Here is a 19632-nt window from a genome sequence, read left to right on the forward strand (position 1 = left end):
AATGGGTGACAAAATCAAACTATGATCACAATGTTCAACATGTTTTCATCAAGTTTTAATAGTGTCAGCCAGCAAAAATCAGGATAGATTTTTAAGTCAGGAGACATCCATATGCAATATGGAATTACAGTACAGCATTCTTTGTTTACCCCTATCAGTCAACACATTAAGCAACACCATGCCCATACACAGAAATTAATGCCTTTAATTAGATTGCTGCTGTTGATGATGCTGATTACATACCTCATTATGTATTCTGTAGATGTACAATTTAGTGAAGATAGTTGCAGATTTTGTGATTGTGTGCACATTTTATGAGCAGCTTTGCATTTACATGCAATTACATGTGATGTTCATTTGGGTTTTAGTTTGTGTGAATAAGTGTTATCAAAGCATGCATTCTTAACAGACTCTGCCTGCCACATATTTTCTACAAAAAATCTATTAACATCATAGTAAATCACACCCTTCAGGGATAAATAACCAAGTGCTGAGACTCTTGACCCACATACTATCAGTACTGGTACATTCAAATACAAACCAGACGTTTGCGTGAGCATGCCACTTTGCCAGCCTACAGAACAGTGCAAAACACAAAATTCATTCCTGAGACTACTTAGTTTGTAATTAGTCCCTTGATAACCTTATGATTTTTGCCGCTTGAAGAAAGTGTCAGTTTGCTCTTGTTACGGTTCATTGTACAATATTCTCTTACAACAGGAAAATCATGTCAATATCTACAGCAAGATGCATTGTGATTAATCACTATTAGCAACACAAGACACATGGACATATTTGCTCATTTGGTCAAGAGAAAAAGAAACGTGGCATTCAATGGAATCTTTAGCTGCACATTAATTTAAATGCTTGGTTCTGGAAACGTCCCGACACATGAATACTACAGTGCTAATAGAAATTTAAGAGATCTTTATACAGATATGTACAACATGACAAACCTTTTCAGACATGTTTATTCCCTCTGTCAGTTGTCAAAGGCTGCCATGTAGTGGTAAAGATGAGGTCCTTTGCTTGAATGCTTTTGAAATAAAAGTCAAGTGCAAAATAAAAGGCTTTTCATTTCGTAAGTGTTTTTTGTTGTTTTCTCTTGGGCGCTTTGCTAAACTGAGCGTGTCTCCACCTCTATCTTCTCCTCTGACTGCGACGTTTCTGCTTCCTGGTGGCAGATGCTGGGCCGAACCGTCACCACCGGACCTCCACCGTGGATCGAGTGGAGGAAGTTCCACGTCTCCTCAGAGATCTGCCCCGAGTCGGCTCCTGCAGGGTCGGTGCAAACACACACTTAAATATCACTACTGTCTACATAATTCATAGCTCTTCCAGTTCTTTGTTGTGTAGTTCTTTGTTTATTGTTGTCATTTATTCTAATATAGTTTCCTACTTGTCCCAGTTACAATCCCTGAACCAAGATTTGAAACTATATCTTTCTAGAACAGCGTAGCAGATAAATAATCAAAAAGCTTTGTACCTTGTTTGAGTGTTAAATGGCCGTTCTTGTTTATTGCAATCTTGGAGTTATCGATTGGCCCCGGTGGATCTTCAAAAAGATGAAAGATAAGAAATTCTCATTATTACATACTGTAGTAACATGCATACCTAATCTATTCAGAGGTATATTTTCAATGCCAATTGTTTTTGAGTGCAATTATCCTTAATGTCAAATTTTTTAGTCACATTATCAAAGTAACTCTCTACACAGGGAAAACAAATATTGAAGGAGCAGAAGTTATAGGAAAAACATGTTTGTAGATATTCCAGATGTAAGCTGTTTTAGATATCACAATACAAAGCAAGAAAAGCAAAAAAATGAGGACAAGTGAAAGAAAACTGAATATATTTTGACGCTTCATTTTGCAGTAGCAGCAGGCAAACTTGACTCGGGGGACTAATGCATGCTCTTTGAAGATAAATCAAGAGAGGGAAAGGGACATTTACAGTTTCCTCTGAGCATGAGCAATATTTGGTAACCAGAAAATTTGTAAATTCCACATGAAGAAATTATCTTCTCCCATCCATAAAAAATGTATATTTGACTTGACACGTGCCATTTGTTTTAAAAAGTAAATGTGATTTACACAAAATGAAAATAACTTTCCCATGATAAATCATCACCGTCCAGCAGATATCAGATGAAGGTGCTACTGTCAAGTGGGAAACATTTAGCCTTTTAAACAGCCATTAAGGCAGGGTTAGGGGTGGAGAGGCAAGACCTGTGTCCACTCACCATTGTCCTTTCCTTTGACAAAGCCCTCCCACTCACGAAACCACTGCATGCTGATGCAGTATATGACCACTGGAGACTCCTCCTCCTGGAACGCCTTGTTCAGCTACAGGGACGGAGCAGGGGGAGGAGAGGGAGAGAGAGGAAATGGGGGAGGAGTGAGTGGAAGAGCAAAGAGAGAGGAGAGAAGCAGGAGGAGATGGGGAGGAGAAACACGAGGGGGGAGATGGAAAAAAAAAATGTAGTGAGGATGAAAGGATTGAGAGGAGAGGAGATGGAAAACCAAATCAATTCTCTTTGGTAGTTATTACAATTAGAAGGCAGTCTAACACAGCACTTCAACAATTTCATCCTTTCTTGGAAACGACACAATCCCTGCTCCTCTTGTTAGCTTACATCTGCCTATTGAAGCTCTCTCTCTCTCTCATGTATACACAGACACACAACACATCTCTCCTTCTACACAGCCATTGTGTAAGTGGGCAGACCGGGCAGACAATCCCAGCTGCATCTGTCCCAATGCATTAATGATAAGGCTTTCATCAGGCTCACACCTCTCATCTCCTGCCGGGGTGAAGAGCACCAGCACAGGCAGCCTATCAACTGGTTAAATAGACTGGAGAATAGGCCTATACACACCCTTGAGCACTGGCTGCACACAGGCTCACAGACACACAATACATTATTATTCACACCCGTTTTTTACCTTATCTGGCTAAAGCTCTGTCTTCCCCACTGCTCAGACAGCCATTATTATAGCTGTGCTGGTATTTGTATGGAGAAAGGGGCTTACCCGGACAAACATGTCAAGCTCCGTCTTGCGCCGTTTCTCCAGTTTCTCGATCTCAGTCTGGCACGTGTGGCAAACATACAGGTGGTTGACGGCCGGTCCGCCTCCATACCTACAGAGACCAGTCCACATTTACTCTTTCAACTTTCACAGCTGAATTCAAAAGTACAAAAGGAAGTGGAAGTATAACTATAAGGACAATAAGCAAGGGGAGATCTGGAAACGCTTAAAGCCCCAAGCCAATCTCTAGCTACCTGCTGTAAAGGTGATCCCACACGTTCTGCGGCAGCATCACTACCAGGTCATCAATGAACGCCGCTTTGTTGGGTGGCACACCTGATAAAACACATTAAAGCAATTATCCATAAGACATCAACAGTTACCACCACCATGCTGTAACATTTCAAACGTAATGGTTGTGTGCAGAGTAATCAAACAAAATACAAATCTGTTATGGATAGTGTGAGTCAGGCATTGATCTGATCACTTTGAGATATGATCCAGTGTTCGAATTGCTATGATGTTGAATAAGCTTTAGTCCCTGAGAAGCTGCAATAGGTCCACCTCTTCCTCCCTCATGAAATTTGGTCCCCCCTTTTCTCAATATCCAAACCTCTGCCCTAGCACAAAAATGGAAGTGCCTACTGTCTACGATTTAAACTCATTGTAGTCAATGGACAGTAAAATTAAGTACAGTTAAAAGTAACTGTTATCTTATTTAATGCTTTATCATCACCAACTGGCAATGATATGAGCATGAAAGTGAGTCTAAACTGTAATACTTGCAGATTTGAAGAGACAGAACAACACAACTGGCAATATCTTCTGCTTCAAATCAATCAGGCTTTCATTGCACTGACATTATTTTCCATTTATCTACTTGTCAAGTCAATTATTATGTGCCAGCAGGTGCACAGGAGGAAACAATCCGTAGGTGCTTATTTGCGCTAGATGAGACGATGTTCTCCACAGTCACTGTGGTCTATCTGACAGCGGTGCCATAAATTAACTGTTTTTTCATACTTAATTTTAAATCCCACAAGTTTCAGGGCCTTGTGAATAGGAGCCTGAAAAGAAATAGAGTGTGATTGGCACAAAAACCTTTCAGAATCCTTCCCTCTCCTCTATTGAGAGTATCATCCACACAAAGAGACGTCAAAAACCCCTTTGAAGTCTGCTATGTTCTGCAAGGAATACGCTACAGTCTTTGTCAAAGTCATAAATCCCTGGCAAAGATCAAAAGCAAAAACTGTGCTAAGGGAAGGGATGTCTTGCAATTTCTCTGTCAATTGTTTTTATGCGTGGGGCAGGGAGAACAATCCCTGGTCATCTTGACCTCTAAGTGGTTTCAGCATGAAGAAGACGTGGTCTGCCTGGCATAGTTACCTCCATGGGAGCAGAGGAAGTCGTCGTTGGAGATGGGCCCCGGCTCGGCGAAGGTCTTGAACTTGTTGAGCCACTGGCGGGAGACGTAGAACTGCAGCAGGCTGGGCTCCATCATGTTGAGCAGCCCGGACACCCTCCTGCGCTCTTTCAGTGCGTCCTCGTTGCTCTTTCTGCGACAGGACAGAGCAGACGACAGATCAGTTACTGCTGCAACCGAGTCACCAAAGTAAGCTTCAAGTTTTGAATATCAAAGGCTAACAACTTCTAAAGAGCTCAGTGCATTCTAAAAATCACACAGGGATGAATGAGTTCTTGTTTACAATTGTGTTATAAACGACTACCACAGTGATGAGTCTTACTTGTAGAAGAGCACATAAGCCTCAGCGTTCTGGACACAGGACTCTGAGACCTCGGTCACACTTTGGTCATCAAACTCGTACCACAGATTGTTGAGGTCGTTCCTGCAGTAAGCTATGTAGTGGCCACCTGGGATCAGACAGGGGAATGAGTTAGACCAGCAATCATTAACTTAACAAGTACATGTGAAATCCTTCTAGAGGCCGGTGAATGTAGGGTATTTATAGTGCGCTGTGCCAACTCATGTGACTCCCCCAGTTTGGGCAGAAAGGGGGAATGGCCATGCCTACTCACTGCTGGCGGTGCCGTGGTGACAGATGACGGACAGCAGGTCATAGCTGGTGGTCTGGGCAGAGCTGTCTTTGGCCAGGAAAGGCTGCAGGTCCAGGCCCTCGAGGGGGAAGGACACGTGGGTGCCTATCTTGGTAGAGAACATCAGCTCGTGCCTGAAGCGCTTCAAGTGGATGCACAGGATCTGGAGCAGAGGAACACACAAAGAAGTATTATTTCAGAAAGCCTGGGTCTGAAGATATAGGGAAAAATAACCTTTGGATTTCTTCTTGCAGACATGAAATGCAATTCAGTGCTGGAGTTTTCTGTATACCTCTGGCAAACTTTGCACTTTGCAGAATTTGACTCCATTTCGTAATCTGAGAAGAAAAAAAGAATATGGGCAATCATTAAAGAGACTGCCGATTTTTCAGTTCATCTAAAAAGATTTAATAGTCATGGTTCAATATTCAGCAGAGGCACTAAAATTTAAGTACTCACTTCTTGCACTTTTCACAGCTATACATGTTATCCCCTGGAATACATCAAACAAAACACTCAGTCAAACATTCATTCAGACATCAATATTAAAACAGGCATTAATATCTATAGTGGTAGAACAAAGCGACGTCCACTTGCTCACCTTTTAGTTCGTCCCTGGCAAAGAAAGCTGCAAGACAATCTTGTAGTGTAACCACTGGACCCCAGAACCAGCTGAAAATAGGAGTAGACACAGGAATAAGCTTTAAACATAAAGAAGACAGTAATGTTAGATGTGGAAGTTGTCAGAAACGAATGATGTCTGGAAAGGTCAGAAGTTCGATCCCAGCAACAGCCATGCACCCTGTCCTTAAGTGACACTGGACTCCTACCTGCTTACTTAGACAACAGTGTCAGCTAAATGGCTGAAATGTAAAAATGTAAATCAACAATGTCACGAACATATTATTAACGTACCTCTTGATGTATTCCATGACGAAGGCAATCCAACCCTGCGGTGCATAAGCCTCCCCACAGGAGCCGGCTTTTACCAGCGAGGTCTGGTGGGTGGAGGAGTGGAGCTTGGCCAGGTCTTCCTTCCCTGGGATGGGCAGCGAGATATCCTGGAAGTTCTCCAGGGTCACAGACACCTGACAGACACAGCACACGCAGACAGTAAGCACTCATCTTTCTGTGGATAGCGACTACTAAATGGTCAGATTTCAAGGTTCCTACATAAATTACAAATTAAAATTCCATATCTAAATTTGCCCACAGGCATGAGTGTTGTATAGGATGGTATGATGGATAGGATGTATATGATGTGTATATATGTAGTATGTACAGTATATGACATGTATATGATGCTATGTAAAGCCCTTTGAGACATGCTTGTGATAAAGGGCTATATAAATAAAACAACACTAGACTACAACTACACTAACAGTGTTATGTGAACATCAGGGCTGAGCAACACAATTTGTTTTTCCACAATGTTCCATACTTTTCTGTGTAAATCCCAAACCTTTCAACACTTGGGAAACACTGGAAATGGCTTGGGACAGAATGCCACTTTCTCTTCTTGTGTGCAGTTTCATACTAGTGTCCCTCTCAGCTTTCCGATTGTCTCAATGAAGAACCAAAAAATACAACAACAACAATTTTTTAGTTGACGTCAACACTCACCCGATCACAGGTGAGGCACTGAACTGAGCTGACAATGGTCCCGTCGAACACATCTGAGATGACACTGCGGTATTTCTTCTGACGCTTGTTCTTTGGCGGGTTGAATGTGGTCACTGCTGTGGACAGGCAGAGAGAGAGAGAGGGAATAGATTCAGAGATTTATTCCAACAGATACGTCACTTAAATCTGGGATTAGTGTTTTGTGCCCCAGGCATGCAAGAGTCAGCAATGCTAGACACTGGACAGAACTACCTTAATATGACCCTGACCTTTTCAGCCTTCAATCTGGATATGACCACTTCTGATTATTCAGAAGCTTTCACCTTCTACTTAGCCTGTGCCAACAGTTGCTTAATACCTTTCTTGTGCACAGAGTTAAGGTTGGGCCAGCCAGAGGAAGCTTTGGGAGGGCTGCTGGACATTTTAGGAATGTGTCCTTCCATGGGGACGGGACTCTGTGGTCTTGTGGTGCTGGACACTTGGACATCCGGGAAGGAATCTGGTGGAGAGTGGGCCAAATTTTAGTGAGTTTCAGAGATACGGTGCTGAATATCAAAAAGTAATTTGCAAGTTGTCTGGTTGGGCAATCAAGCAAATTCAATCTATTGATCGAGTATTACACACATACTACACATTACACACAATCAATGAAAGTATGTTTTGAATGTGAGCCAACATGTCTTGTCTTCTCCATATTTACCTGTTGTTCTGCCCTGGACCTTGATGGCTCCCTGGCTGCTGATAATGGGCGTGTTCTCAGTGGCCGTGTCAACATCTTTGTCCATGTCTGCTCCAGTGCCTCCACCACCAATTCCATTACCCCCAGAGCGGTACAGGTCATTAATCATGTTCTTCTCCTTCTGCCACTCCCGGTTAGCCTGGATCTCGTCTCGCTCAGGAATCAGCATCTCGGCCTCGTTGGCGTCTTCCATCAGACGGACGTCCCCGCTCACAACCTGCGCCTCGCTATCGGCCCGGTCGCTGCTGCCACAAGACTCACACGACTGGAAGTCATTGTCTGACTGGCTGTGGTTGTCCTCTTCAGGGACGTCGTCCATGGTGATGCCGTTCGACTGGTCGTCGGGTTCGAGCTGCGGCTCCTTGAGCTCCTCATGTAGCTGGTCCATCAGGCAGCGCAGAAACTCCTGGGAGTCCTGGAGGGATAACCACAGCAAGATTCACTTTTATCATTTATTATCTGTAGATGGGGCATAAATTAACTAGTCACTGTGGCCTGTGAACAAAAAAGTTAGTTTCCTGTCCCTGTCTAGAACATTCAAATTTCATGTAGGACTAATTCTTACCAAATACAATCAAGTTTGACAAACACAGCTGAGCTTTCCCAAAGCTCATTTTTCCAAATCACAAAGAACAACCACTTTACCTCCTTGTTTATCCCAATTTATTTGCATCCTACAATCTGAAACCAAATGCTCATGAATGAGTAATCAAACTTAATGAACCTCAGACATCCAATCTTCCACTCTAGCCAAATGAACTCTCCTCTCCCAGGACCTTGAATATTACTCCATTCATGGTGATGCTAATTCCAAGGCTGTGCAGCCCAGCATGGCATGACGAATGAATATTCCCCAGTTAACTCCGCTGAACAAACACTGGCAAGCCAAGAGGAAATGGGCCCCTTTATCATATCACTATTCAGGCTTGTAAATCCCTGATTTACAGACACTGGAGGAAGACCAGACTTGCTGCAGTAAAACATATTTTAAAATCCTTTATATCTATAATGCATAAAACCAAGTCCCAGATTGAATCAAATCAAGCAATTTACCTTTAAGTTTAGTGTGTGCATTTATGTGTGTGTGAAAGAAATTGTGTGAGAATCAGAGGCTGTGAGTAAGTAATTACTACGCAGTGGATTCCCTTTATCTGGCTGAGTGATTTGAGCTGAAGCTAATGTGATTTCTGTGTAGGAAGGAGGTTAGAGGGATATATGGAGTGGAAGAGAAAAAGGACGGACTGTATAAGCTCTGGGACAACTTTATAGGCTGGTTTGCAGAGCCATAATAAGCCTAGCTCAACACCAATTCATTCTCACAGGAAATTCTCAAAAGAGAGAACGTTTAGGGACAGACATGTTTTGTGTATTGCATGCTTTGTCTATTATATCCAAGTCATCCACTTATTATAAAAAGAAAACAAAAGTCAATATATCACCCACATATTTCTAAACACATTTTGGACACACACCCCATTGTCAGTCGAGACATGGAAACATTACACTAACAGTTAAATCATTAAAGTCTTATTTCCCACGCGTCCTTGTTTGCAAAAGGCAGAGGCAAAAACAAAACAAAAAACTGATTACTTCTCAAGATGTGAACAAAACAAAGTTGCTAAAAGAACACTGAGGATGTCTCCAGCAGTGAAGAGTGTCTCCATGCTTTGTTTACATATTGCAAGGCCACACATGCACTTAAATTGCACATTTACTTCACCATCTGGAGGACCCACCTGCTGGGAGTATCCTCTAAACATGGGGTTTATGGCCTTGATCCCCTGGAACAAGTTGGTCGGGACCACATAGGAGGGCCTGCAACACCACAAAACACAGCCTGCTTAAAGTATTATAAACACAATACACAAACACAAGTCCTAGGATACAACCTCATATAAAGCAGAGAGGGGAATTAAGACTAGCTGCTACAAAAATGCCACTAAATGTTGGCTGTGGTAAGTGTGTTTACTCTCCCAGCCACTTTGGCAGGTAACCAACCATCATTCTGGGATGCTATTCTAAAAGTCCTATTTGGCTGGGAAAATCATGAAAGTGACCAGTAAATTTTGGCTGGAAGTAACTGTGGCAGGTGGATGAAAATGTTTCCACCCCTTTAATATGTGCTCTCCATTCAAAGAGTGATGAGTGAGAAAAGTGAAAAAGTGAGAAATGCCAACCTGTTCTTGTGCCACAGGTCTGACACCAGTTTCTGGTAGCTTTTGCAGAGTGCTGGCTTCTTGTCCGTCCTCACCAGGCCGCCACATTCAAGAAAGAACTGTGTCAAGGGCGGGCTGCACCGGACAGAGAGATAAATATATCACAAGCGTTTACTGAACAATTAGCCTCAACCAGAGTTTTTCTTTGATTATCACCACCAAAAGGTTTCTGCTGCAGTGGCTATTCTGAAAAACTGCATATGTAAAAATAGTCAAAATGATGACAAATTCATATTTTAAAAACTTTAAGATGATCAGACCTCCAACAGACCTGGATAATGTTCAGCTAAGTGCAATTATGTGTTACTAGTGCAGTGCCCTTTCAAAACATGCCTGTTTGGAATGGGCCGATTGCTTGGCCTCCGGTATTGCTGCTTGCAGCTTTCTCAAGAACCGCTCATTCAAACAACTTCACACTCGACACTGCACGTCCTTGGGTCCCCAGCAATACACCCGCCAAGTGTGAAGTAGATCGGACGAACAGTTCTTGAGATATGCGAAGGACACACATACAGACAGAGATTCCTTGCTTTATAGTATGATGTGTGACAGTTACTGGAATAATTTCCTGAAAGTGCATTTTAGATTACTTATGAACACATTCAAAGACATTAAGACAAAAAAAATGTATGTTGGCACCTGGCTGTATTCTGCCTTGTTTTATACCTTGAGGTCTGGAAATCATCTCATATTTAGTTTGTTTTTGCAGTGGCATTCATGGAGGTCACAGAAAGCAGAGAACGGCTATGATACTTAAGTGAAAATAGACAAGGAAATTTGAGGTTTACACTGAAAACCTCTAAATAACATTGTCTTCATCTGACAAGTATCTTCTTGATTTGTTTTATTTCATTAAGTTCATATTTCAATGATAAAGCAAAATCACAGAGGAATTGGCTAACGAAACAATACTCCATTTACAGCAGAAAGTTGAAGGACTTGGCAAATAGCTGAAAAGAGAAACTGCTGAGGGGACTTAATTTGAGATAGAACCTCTGTCTCAACTGATGGGATATTAAGTGGAAACGAATGTACAAGAAAAAGACAACGAAAACACAGAATGAATGAATAAGGCATGGAGTGGTTCCTTCCCTTGGCAAGAGAAAAGTCCTTCTGACTGAATAATGACCCGGCAGTAACCGAAAGAAGCAGCACTAGTACAAACAGACATCAAAGGAAAGTCCCAGAAAAAGGTCCCTCCTTCTGCAGCTCTATGACTCAGTCCCTCCTATTTTTGAAACTTGATTTAGATTGCAAATTTTGACCCACATCTTTTCCAATTTTATCTTATATCCAGACTAGGCATCATCAGTTTATTCTAATCTAAAAATTTTCCAGCCCCTTGGAACATAGTCATATGAGGGAACTTTGTAGGGCTTTGGTGTGCTTTGCAGTTCCAGAAATAATAAAAAAAAAAAGCATAAAGGTAACAGCAGGCACAGGCTTCAGTAATAACATCGGACTCTGCAGTGGAGCCCAATTAAAGTGACCACAACAACAATCCAATCATGAAGAATGAATCAGAAATATTGGCAATCTAATAAAAACCCATGGCTGCCTGGGAGAGAAACAGTAAAGGGACACGCATAAAAAGAGACATATGGTGGAAAACAGGAAAAAGAGGACAGTAGAAGAGTAGAAAAAGAGGAGATGGAGAAAGAGTTGGAGTTCAGTTGGAGCAGAAGACCCTACAGGGAACTACAAAAGGCCATTTCTGCCGTCTCAAATGGTGCACTGCAGCAATTTCCACTGAGCCGTCGCTCTCTCAAATGAGCACAGCCGTGGTCATTTTTCACAGTCAACGAGAACAAGGCAGCCGGTGAAAAACAGCAAATGGCTACTGAAATGAAGCCTGTTGAAAGTGAGCCGCGGGTAGAAAAACACGTGGAGAGAGGCAGGGAGGTGACACGGGGTGAGAGGGCTAGACAGGAAGACAGGAAGGCGATGTCTCACCAGTTGGACAGCGCCTGGAGGGCAGCGTTCATGTAGCAGGTGTTGCCTATGTTCTTCAGTCCTGTCAGGCCTGGGAGAGACAGAAAAGCACAACTTTCACATACACACCAGGGAAATTAAAACAAGCCACCAGCCAAACGCTTGTAAATTTTGATTGCAGCTGGGAAGTGTCTGCTCTACCTGCCACTTTGGCAGGTAACCAACCATTGTTCAGAGGTCCTTTTTCCATTAAAAAAAAAAAATCATATTTTACAGGGAAAGCAGACAGAGAAAAAGCCTGGCTGGTGAATTTTGAAATGAGCCACTGTGGCCGGTGGACAAAAACAAAATAGTTTCCTGATCTGATACTGACACAGCATCAGCACCAGAGTGTGGATGCGTGCTGTTGTGCAAGAACAGCTGATTCATCCTAAGTGACCGACCTATTCCCTCGTGAAAGACACTAGTCTAGAGACGCTTATTTACTCCACTTCCCCATCATATGACCCGGATTTTTGACAAAAACAACCGAAGCAGTGACTGGTGCCAGAGCTACACCGCATGAGGTTTAACATAACATATGCCATTTGGTGGATGCTGCTCTCCCAAGTGCCTTGCAGCACTTGGGTGAACACTATTGGGTGAACATTATTAGCATAGGTGGCTCCGGTGGGGACTGAACTGCTCACCCTTGAAGTGTTAGTGCCATGCTTTACCCACTGAGGACCAGTTTGTTTTCACGTTTTTAAGTTTTGTCATAATTCAATGAAAGTGTCATTTCATTTTAGTCAAATTTTTGTCATGTCACTGACTAAAATGGTATACAATTTTAATCAACAAAATAATAGCATGCTCAAGGAAGATATGTCTACTGCAGCATCTTTTAACTGTAGATTAGAAAAATTAGCACAACTGCATTAGTGTAGATTACATTTGCAACATTTAGGCATTTCCAGATATATTTGCTGATCTGGGAGCTGCACACATTCACACTGTGAGCTGTCTGATATTTCTGGGAACGCTGTCAAGAAACATGGATTGTGCTCGGCACGTTAATGCACATCTGATTGGATAATAATAAAGCATGTCTCCATGATAAACACACATTGTTAGAATATTCTACAATATAAATAAACTTTGTTCTTTTCGTCATATTTTTGTCAATAATGCAATGAATAAAATTGTAATATTGTCATTGTATTGCTGCTGACCTCTGGTACGCAAGTCGTCCTCCTCCTCTGCCTCCATGTCCAGGTCTTCACAGCCACCATTAGGGGGCACTCTCAGAGAAGTTGGGCTCCCAGGGGTCCTGCTGTTCTCCTGGAGCAAAACAACACACACACACCTTATCATATACACCTTATCTAGTCAATGAATCACTGGGTACGATATGACTGACATTTCAAACAGTCTGACTGGTGGAGTTTATTATCGTACAGCTTCAATGCTTTGACTGGATCTGATAGCAGAGAACAGAGTTATGTAACTGAGCGATTATACAGTAAGAGAGGCCCAGAAATATTAACCCATTACAGACAACATAGATTTGCAGATAGCAAACTATAATACCGTATTTTATTTTTATTAAGATATTAATAACATAATTTATTTTAATTCCTTCATCATTTTAGGCATCTTGCTGCTGTTCATCACTTCACCTCTGTTTTATCACTCCTGAACTCTACAAAAGACAATACTGTGTAATAAAGCATGCTGACAAACAGAGGGGAGTCTAGTCCTTACTTGACTGGCGTTCTGTGGAGAGGGAAGGGGCTTGCTGTTGGCGAGGGGCGAGCGAGGGCCTAGTTTCCGCTCCAGGAACACCTCCTTGCCACAGGCGTAGCACCACACCCGCAGCGTGGTCAGGTTCACTGTCAGGTTGTGCCGTGTCTCCTGAACACAAAGTTGTAAAAAAGGTTTGTGAATAGGCATATCGGACTGTATAAACACAGGGAAACAACAAGACAATGTTATCATTTATCCAGGGAGGGTTGATAGAGCACATGCTCTTTTTCAGCAACACCCTGCTTCACACAAGCCAATCAATACTGCTGTTCTTGCAGAACCCTTGAGTGAGCAGTTTCCAACCAACTTTCTCTCTATCTCTCCCAGAATGACCTCCTGGACCCTCTTCAATCCGGTTTCAAGGCTTCTCACTCTACTGAGACTGCACTCCTTGCTGTCACAGACGCCCTGCACACTGCCAGGGCTTCATCCCTCTCCTCTGTCCTTGTCCTCCTTTACTTGTCTGCTGCTTTTGATACAGTTGACCACCAAATCCTTCTCTCCATCCTATCTGAACTGGGAATCACTGGATCTGCACACTCCTGGTTCGGATCCTATCTATCTAACCGCTCTTACCAGGTCTCATGGAGGGGATCTCTGTCCAGACCCTGCACTCTTAACACCGGTGTCCCTCAGGGCTCAGTCCTGGGGCCCATGCTATTCTCTCTCTATACTAAATCCCTCGGCCATGTGATCTCCTCTCATGGCTTCTCCTATCACTGCTATGCCGACGACACTCAACTCTACCTGTCCTCCCCCCCCTCAGATACACAAATTGATGGACGCATCTCCGCATGTCTCAAAGACATCAGTGCTTGGATGTCTGTGCACCACCTCAAACTCAATCTTGAAAAGACGGAGCTACTCTTTCTCCCAGAGAAAGATTGCCCTCTCACAGACCTCTCCATCTCCATTGACAACACTACTGTGTTACCCTCTCAGACTGCCAAGAACTTCGGGGTGATCCTGGACAACCAGCTGTCCTGCTCTGCCTACATTGCAGCGACAACCCGCTCCTGTAGGTTCTCACTCTACAACATCCGCAAAATTTGACCATTCCTGGTCCAGGCACTTGTCATCTCCCGCAACGTTCTTCTGGCCGGGCTACCTGCCTCTGCCATCAGACCTTTACAGCGCATTCAGAACGCTGCAGCCCGTCTGGTGCTCAACCAACAAAAATTCTCTCACGTCACTCCCCTCTTCCAGTCACTTCACTGGCTTCCCATCTCTGCACGCATCAAATTCAAGACACTGGTACTCGCCTACAGGGCAGTACATCAGACTGCCCCTCCCTATCTGAAATCTATGGTCAGGTTCCAAACCTCGCCTCGTTCCCTCCGCTCCTCCACCCTTGCAGGTCGCCTCGCCCCTCCATCGCTACGTGGGCTCAGAAGTCGCTCGTCCCGGTCGCGACTCTTCTCATCCCTGGCGCCACAATGGTGGAACAAGCTCCTCCCTTCTGTCAGCACGGCCGAATCACTGCCCATCTTTCGGCGGAGACTAAAGACACATCTCTTCAGGTTACACCTGGACCCTTCTTGAACTAACCTATCTTCTTACCCATCTTAAAAAAAAAAAAAGAAAATCAACGAATGCTACTTATTCCTATTAAAAGTCTTAGCTGATGAAGACTGTGATGCACAGTTGGTTTCACTACTGCTGACAAAATGTACTATTGTAAGTCGCTTTGGACAAAAGCGTCTGCTAAATGACGTAATGTAATGTAATGTAACAAGACAAGGTGTGCCTGGTGGAGGCTGGGCCTGTCGGTTCTATAGTGAATACACTAGGTTCTAAAGAATTCTTCTGGATACTGCTTAACCCTATCCCAATATTAACATGTACTGGGGTATTTGAAAATGTTACAAGGTATCATATTCAGCATAGTGATGTCATTTACATGCTGTTTTCTATTCAAATACCACATCATTCTTGCTATTTATTAACTCTTGTGTATAATTGCATCACTAGCACTTGCAGCTGGAGTGCTAATTACACTGTTATCCACTGAGGCAAGTGTCTACTAACTCTGAAACAGCCACTCTGAGGGGAAGGTGAGGGAAGTGACAAAAGATGGTTATTGCAACTGTTTAGTTCTCAGGATTCAAGTCAGATAACATTGGAAAGCCAGAAAATATGGATCAAGTTGTATGCAAGCTTTGCATGAAAGCATTTTAGCAAAGGGTGGAAATACAGTACAATGATCAAATGCAAAGCACTTTCCACTGATGTCCAGAATTGCACTAAATACCAGCTCATCTTAGTAGCCATCATAGCCAAAAACACCTAAAACATTTTTAACTCAAACTTTTAACTTGAACTGAAGGCTGGCATGGTTCTTTATAACTAGAGCAATTTTCATGACATTTGGCCCAATGAAACCTATTCAAAACCTAACAATGTTGTTTTTATACATTTTATTTCAAATGTATTTTTAAATTCCCAAAAAGCTGGCATTCGACAATTAGACTTTACTTCCTTGTTAAACGTAAACGCAAAATCTACCTCAAAACCCTGCATGAAAACGAAAACTAAAATACACTTCAGCTTCCAACATGATGTTCTGCAGATTTTGGAACTGCAAATGCATCAACTGAATGCATCGACCACAATCAGACAACAGGCCACCAGAGCTGTGAGTCTCAGATTACAGGAGGAGGCAGAGCGGAGCGGAGCAGGGTGCAGCAGCAGCAGGGTGGACTGGTGCGGTGGAAACATGGCCGAGTTCTGCTGACCCACTGCTGCTCAGACAGACAGCAGCAGCCTGGCAGCCTGGCAGGCCGACAGAAGACTGAACGTGAACAGCAGCCGACCAGCAGGCCCTGCATTATTCATCAGGGCTGCATTAGCCTGCACACAGCCAGGCAGGGCAGAGCGGAGCTGGCAGAAGGGGACACACCAGACCGAGCACGGCCATGAAACTCCCCCATTTAAATCATTTATGAAGGGACTTATACCAGCCCGGACATTAATAACAAGCTGGATTAATAGCACTTGCAAGATTTACTTAGTCATCCCACAGAATGTTCTGAATTGTATTATCTGTTTGGTAACTTCTGTATTACTTAGTATTACTTTGTTTCGGTAATTTGGTACAACTGTGTCGGACTGTTTACCATCGTAGTTTGTGTGCCAGCAAGGGAACTAGAGCTACATCATTAACTGAAAAGAAAAGAAAAATCTGAATCGCAGTAATGACTACTACTAATTTCTACAGTGCGTTTTAGGCAACTTCCTAATCAAGGTTTTCTGGTGTTGTGCAGAGTTAAACACAAACAAAATAATTCTATTCAAACAGAACAGATCCTCCCACACACAATATTATTGTAGAAAAAGAAATGTAGAAAAACCTGTACTCCACTGTCCAAGTCGACTCATGTCAGAACTCATATCATGCTCATACTATTTTGTGAGGAAAAAAGAAACAATACAAAGTGTTTTTGTCACTATAGTCCAGGCTTAGATCCAACATCTGTTTCAGTTTGTAATCTACAGATAAAAAGCAGAGGCTGTGTCTGTGAAATAAAGTCTCCCCTCTAACCCTGAGCACTCAGGACATTACTGAGAGAAATATAGACAGCAAAGAGGGACAAGAAACACCAATAGCCATCATTCTTCTCAGGGTGACTCCACCAATGAATTTACTTTATCTGCACACATACGTGAGACGCTGTTGACGGCTGCTCTGTGTAGATTTAGGATGTAATTTGGATGTAAATTCCAATGTGGACTGTGATACAGTTTATTGCTGAACAAATGTAGTGAAGTATTGTAAGAGAAAAACTGGATGCCTGGAAAGTGACAGTTTGACTGTGGTGATTCTAACATCCATATTTACAATATAAAGAAGGATCTCCTAGGTTTATTATTGGTTCATTTCCCTTGTTCTTTTAGATGTGTAATGAGGTTTGAAATAAATTCTATTAGTAAACGCTAATTATGTAATTTTTCTCTTGCCAAAACTACACAGTGGAGCTTCAACTTCTGAAATTAGTTGATCTATCTATAACTTTCAAGTTCAAGACTTTGTATTCATTCATGATGCTCACATTCACAGTCTGACTGGCTGAGGCCCTCATTCCCATACAGTGTCTACTTCCTTCTGATCTGATCCAGCAGTAGTCTCTTCCTCATTGCATAGTTGAGAGATTAAAATGTTTCCCTCCCCTCAGGGCCTCTAGAGCACTAATTAAGCATGGCCCCCTTCCTTTAAAGATTTAAAGATGGCTTCCCCCTGAAAAACACAAAGGGAGGCTGACTGTCTGCAGACACATATCCCGAATATGGGGAACATGAGTGAACGCACTGGCTGTTAAAATCACACCCATGTTCAGAATGCTTAAATCGGCCATCATTAAACGCCTTAACCTGCACTTCCTTTACTCATCGTCCATCTTTTATCTGGAATGAGAACTACAATTCTGAATTACCCGTCACTTGAACAGGCTCTTTCTGGACTGCGGTTTCTCCCTCTGACCCCACTTGCCCCTGTATGTTGGATCTAAAGCGTTAATCAACAGTGGGGATACCAGAGGCTGAGGTAAAGCTTCAGCGCAGGCAGGAAGGGTAGATACTGTATCCATGGAGCTGGGAGTAAAAGTGAATCTCCCCCACTTCCCAGAGGAACGGGGATTAATAATGGATGATCCAGTACTGAATTTCAACTGAATTTCTAGATGTAGCCAGACATTGCGAGTTGGGATGGTTTTTCACAATGAGTGCACTTCAAAAGCTAAAAGATGCAAGTGCGGGCTCTTTGATCCTGCAGAGAAGATGTTAAAAATAATACAATGCCGGGAGACAGTGTTATTCCCAGTCACGGCCCCCGGGACTCTGAACTGGGGCCTCTGCTTCTCTACCACGCCCCCACTCTTCTTTCTGTGCCATTTTGTTTTTTATCCCACATCCCTTCTGACCCCTCCCCCCCCAGCCACACCCCTTCCTCTCCCCTGCGCATTAACACATCATCTACGCATTTTTTTTTTCCAGCAGAAAGGCATTAGTGAGGTCAGGTATCTCTCACCTGTGAGTGGACGGTGCTGTGGTCCGTGTGAGATTCTCCGCAGCCTACATACGCACAGCCATTCTAGAAGAGAAGCAGACAAGGATAGAGAGACACCAAGGTGTTAAAAACAAATCACGTGTTTCTCCCGAGACACAAAGAATTAGGAGGCAGCGCTTTAAACAATCCAGACAACAACTCTGTTCGCTGGAGCCGCACTACCAGTCCGTTTTCCTGCTAGTGAAGCTGCCAATGATCCATAAGTTTGTGAGAAGCCCTGTCGTCTCACCTCCAGACACGCCCACAGATTTGGCCCTCCAACTTTACAGTCTTGGCACTGGCCCTAGAGAAGCATGAAGACATTCAGGTTAGAGTCACATCCCTGCTCCTCAAAATGAAAGTGACAACGATGAGGGACGCTACATGCACAATCACATATTTCATTTCAGACAACTTTGGCCCATTCGCTTGACATGTCGAATTCAGACCTGGTGAAGCGATTACCTCTGACTAGAGCTGCGAGATATGGTTGAAATCAATATCATGATAATCATAAGGGTTTTTTTCAATATCAATATATATCACAATATGGCTCACGTATGCAAAATGACATCTTAACTAATCAAATGAATGTTCATCCCATTAAATGTTAGGTGTGATGACAAACAAAACTGAAATTTTCAAGTAATTTTTCCTTAAAATCTTTCATACCTCATTTTGTCAGAGTTTTTAAATAAAATTTGCAATTTAGACAGCAGAATTATGTGTCACGATATCCCAAAATTACCATATCATGAAGATATGATTCCACTGAAACACAATAAACAATAACATGGAATTACAACCCAGCACTACCTTTGACAAAGACTAACAAACAGAGCGAGTGATAAGCAGGCCTATGACAGTAGACCAGTGGACACTCACGTGGGATTTCTGGATGAGTTCCTCCTTGGTGATCTCCCCCACGCAGTCCAGGTGGGGGCAGTCGCTGCTCGACCCCGACGGCATCGCTCACCCGCAGGTCTGGGAGAGAGGGAACAGAGAGGGAAGAGACTGAGTTGGGCGGGTTTTAATTTGTCACACAAATGAGAAGCATAAAATGCAGTATGTGTTGTAATAACCTACCAAAAAAGGAAATAAGAATAAATCAGGAATAAATCCCACATCCGATATTTGATACATGCTGACAGGACATATCCAAAGAACAGAGCGGACAAGCAAAATAGTCCGGCTACTGAAACCTGAGACACC

At 43.0% G+C, this 19632-nt stretch overlaps 1 protein-coding gene across 2 annotated transcripts; it reads right to left on the bottom strand.

The window, feature by feature from the left end:
* Positions 1 to 47: 47 nt before the first annotated feature.
* LOC139638765 (ubiquitin carboxyl-terminal hydrolase 33-like) lies at positions 48 to 19389 on the bottom strand. Of its 2 annotated transcripts, none has more exons than XM_071512792.1 (23): positions 19306 to 19389; positions 18671 to 18724; positions 18403 to 18465; positions 13338 to 13487; positions 12806 to 12911; positions 11616 to 11685; positions 9624 to 9737; positions 9183 to 9261; positions 7408 to 7861; positions 7066 to 7206; positions 6708 to 6820; positions 6000 to 6172; positions 5686 to 5756; positions 5544 to 5577; positions 5377 to 5422; positions 5067 to 5247; positions 4775 to 4901; positions 4416 to 4585; positions 3284 to 3365; positions 3033 to 3141; positions 2243 to 2345; positions 1487 to 1555; positions 48 to 1275 (listed from the first exon to the last, which is right to left on the bottom strand). In XM_071512792.1, the coding sequence occupies exons 1-23, from the start codon at positions 19387 to 19389 to the stop codon at positions 1118 to 1120; spliced, it is 2751 nt and encodes a 916-aa protein (XP_071368893.1). In that variant the 3' UTR covers positions 48 to 1117. The 2 variants fall into 2 exon arrangements, with proteins under 2 accessions (XP_071368893.1, XP_071368892.1); XM_071512791.1 differs by having other exon boundaries at positions 6708 to 6823; positions 12806 to 12914.
* Between the last annotated feature and the right edge of the window lie 243 nt (positions 19390 to 19632).

The sequence above is a fragment of the Centroberyx affinis genome, unplaced genomic scaffold (assembly GCF_046629955.1).
Source record: "Centroberyx affinis isolate AG114_WGS23_722 - 3 ecotype Tasmania unplaced genomic scaffold, CSIRO-AGI_Caff_v1 ptg006536l_1, whole genome shotgun sequence".
Lineage (NCBI taxonomy): Eukaryota > Metazoa > Chordata > Actinopteri > Beryciformes > Berycidae > Centroberyx > Centroberyx affinis.

What these genes read in the sequence shown, in the direction of transcription:
- LOC139638765 (XM_071512791.1), bottom strand. Translation starts at nt 19,389, where the DNA reads ATGCCGTCGGGGTCGAGCAGCGACTGCCCCCACCTGGACTGCGTGGGG. An exon ending in AACTCATCCAGAAATCCCAC is followed by an intron (nt 18,725 to 19,305) that starts GTGAGTGTCCAC and finishes ATGCTTCTCTAG; the next exon opens with GGCCAGTGCCAAGACTGTAA. An exon ending in TAACTCTGTGCACAAGAAAG is followed by an intron (nt 6,824 to 7,065) that starts GTATTAAGCAAC and finishes GCCTGTCCACAG; the next exon opens with CAGTGACCACATTCAACCCG.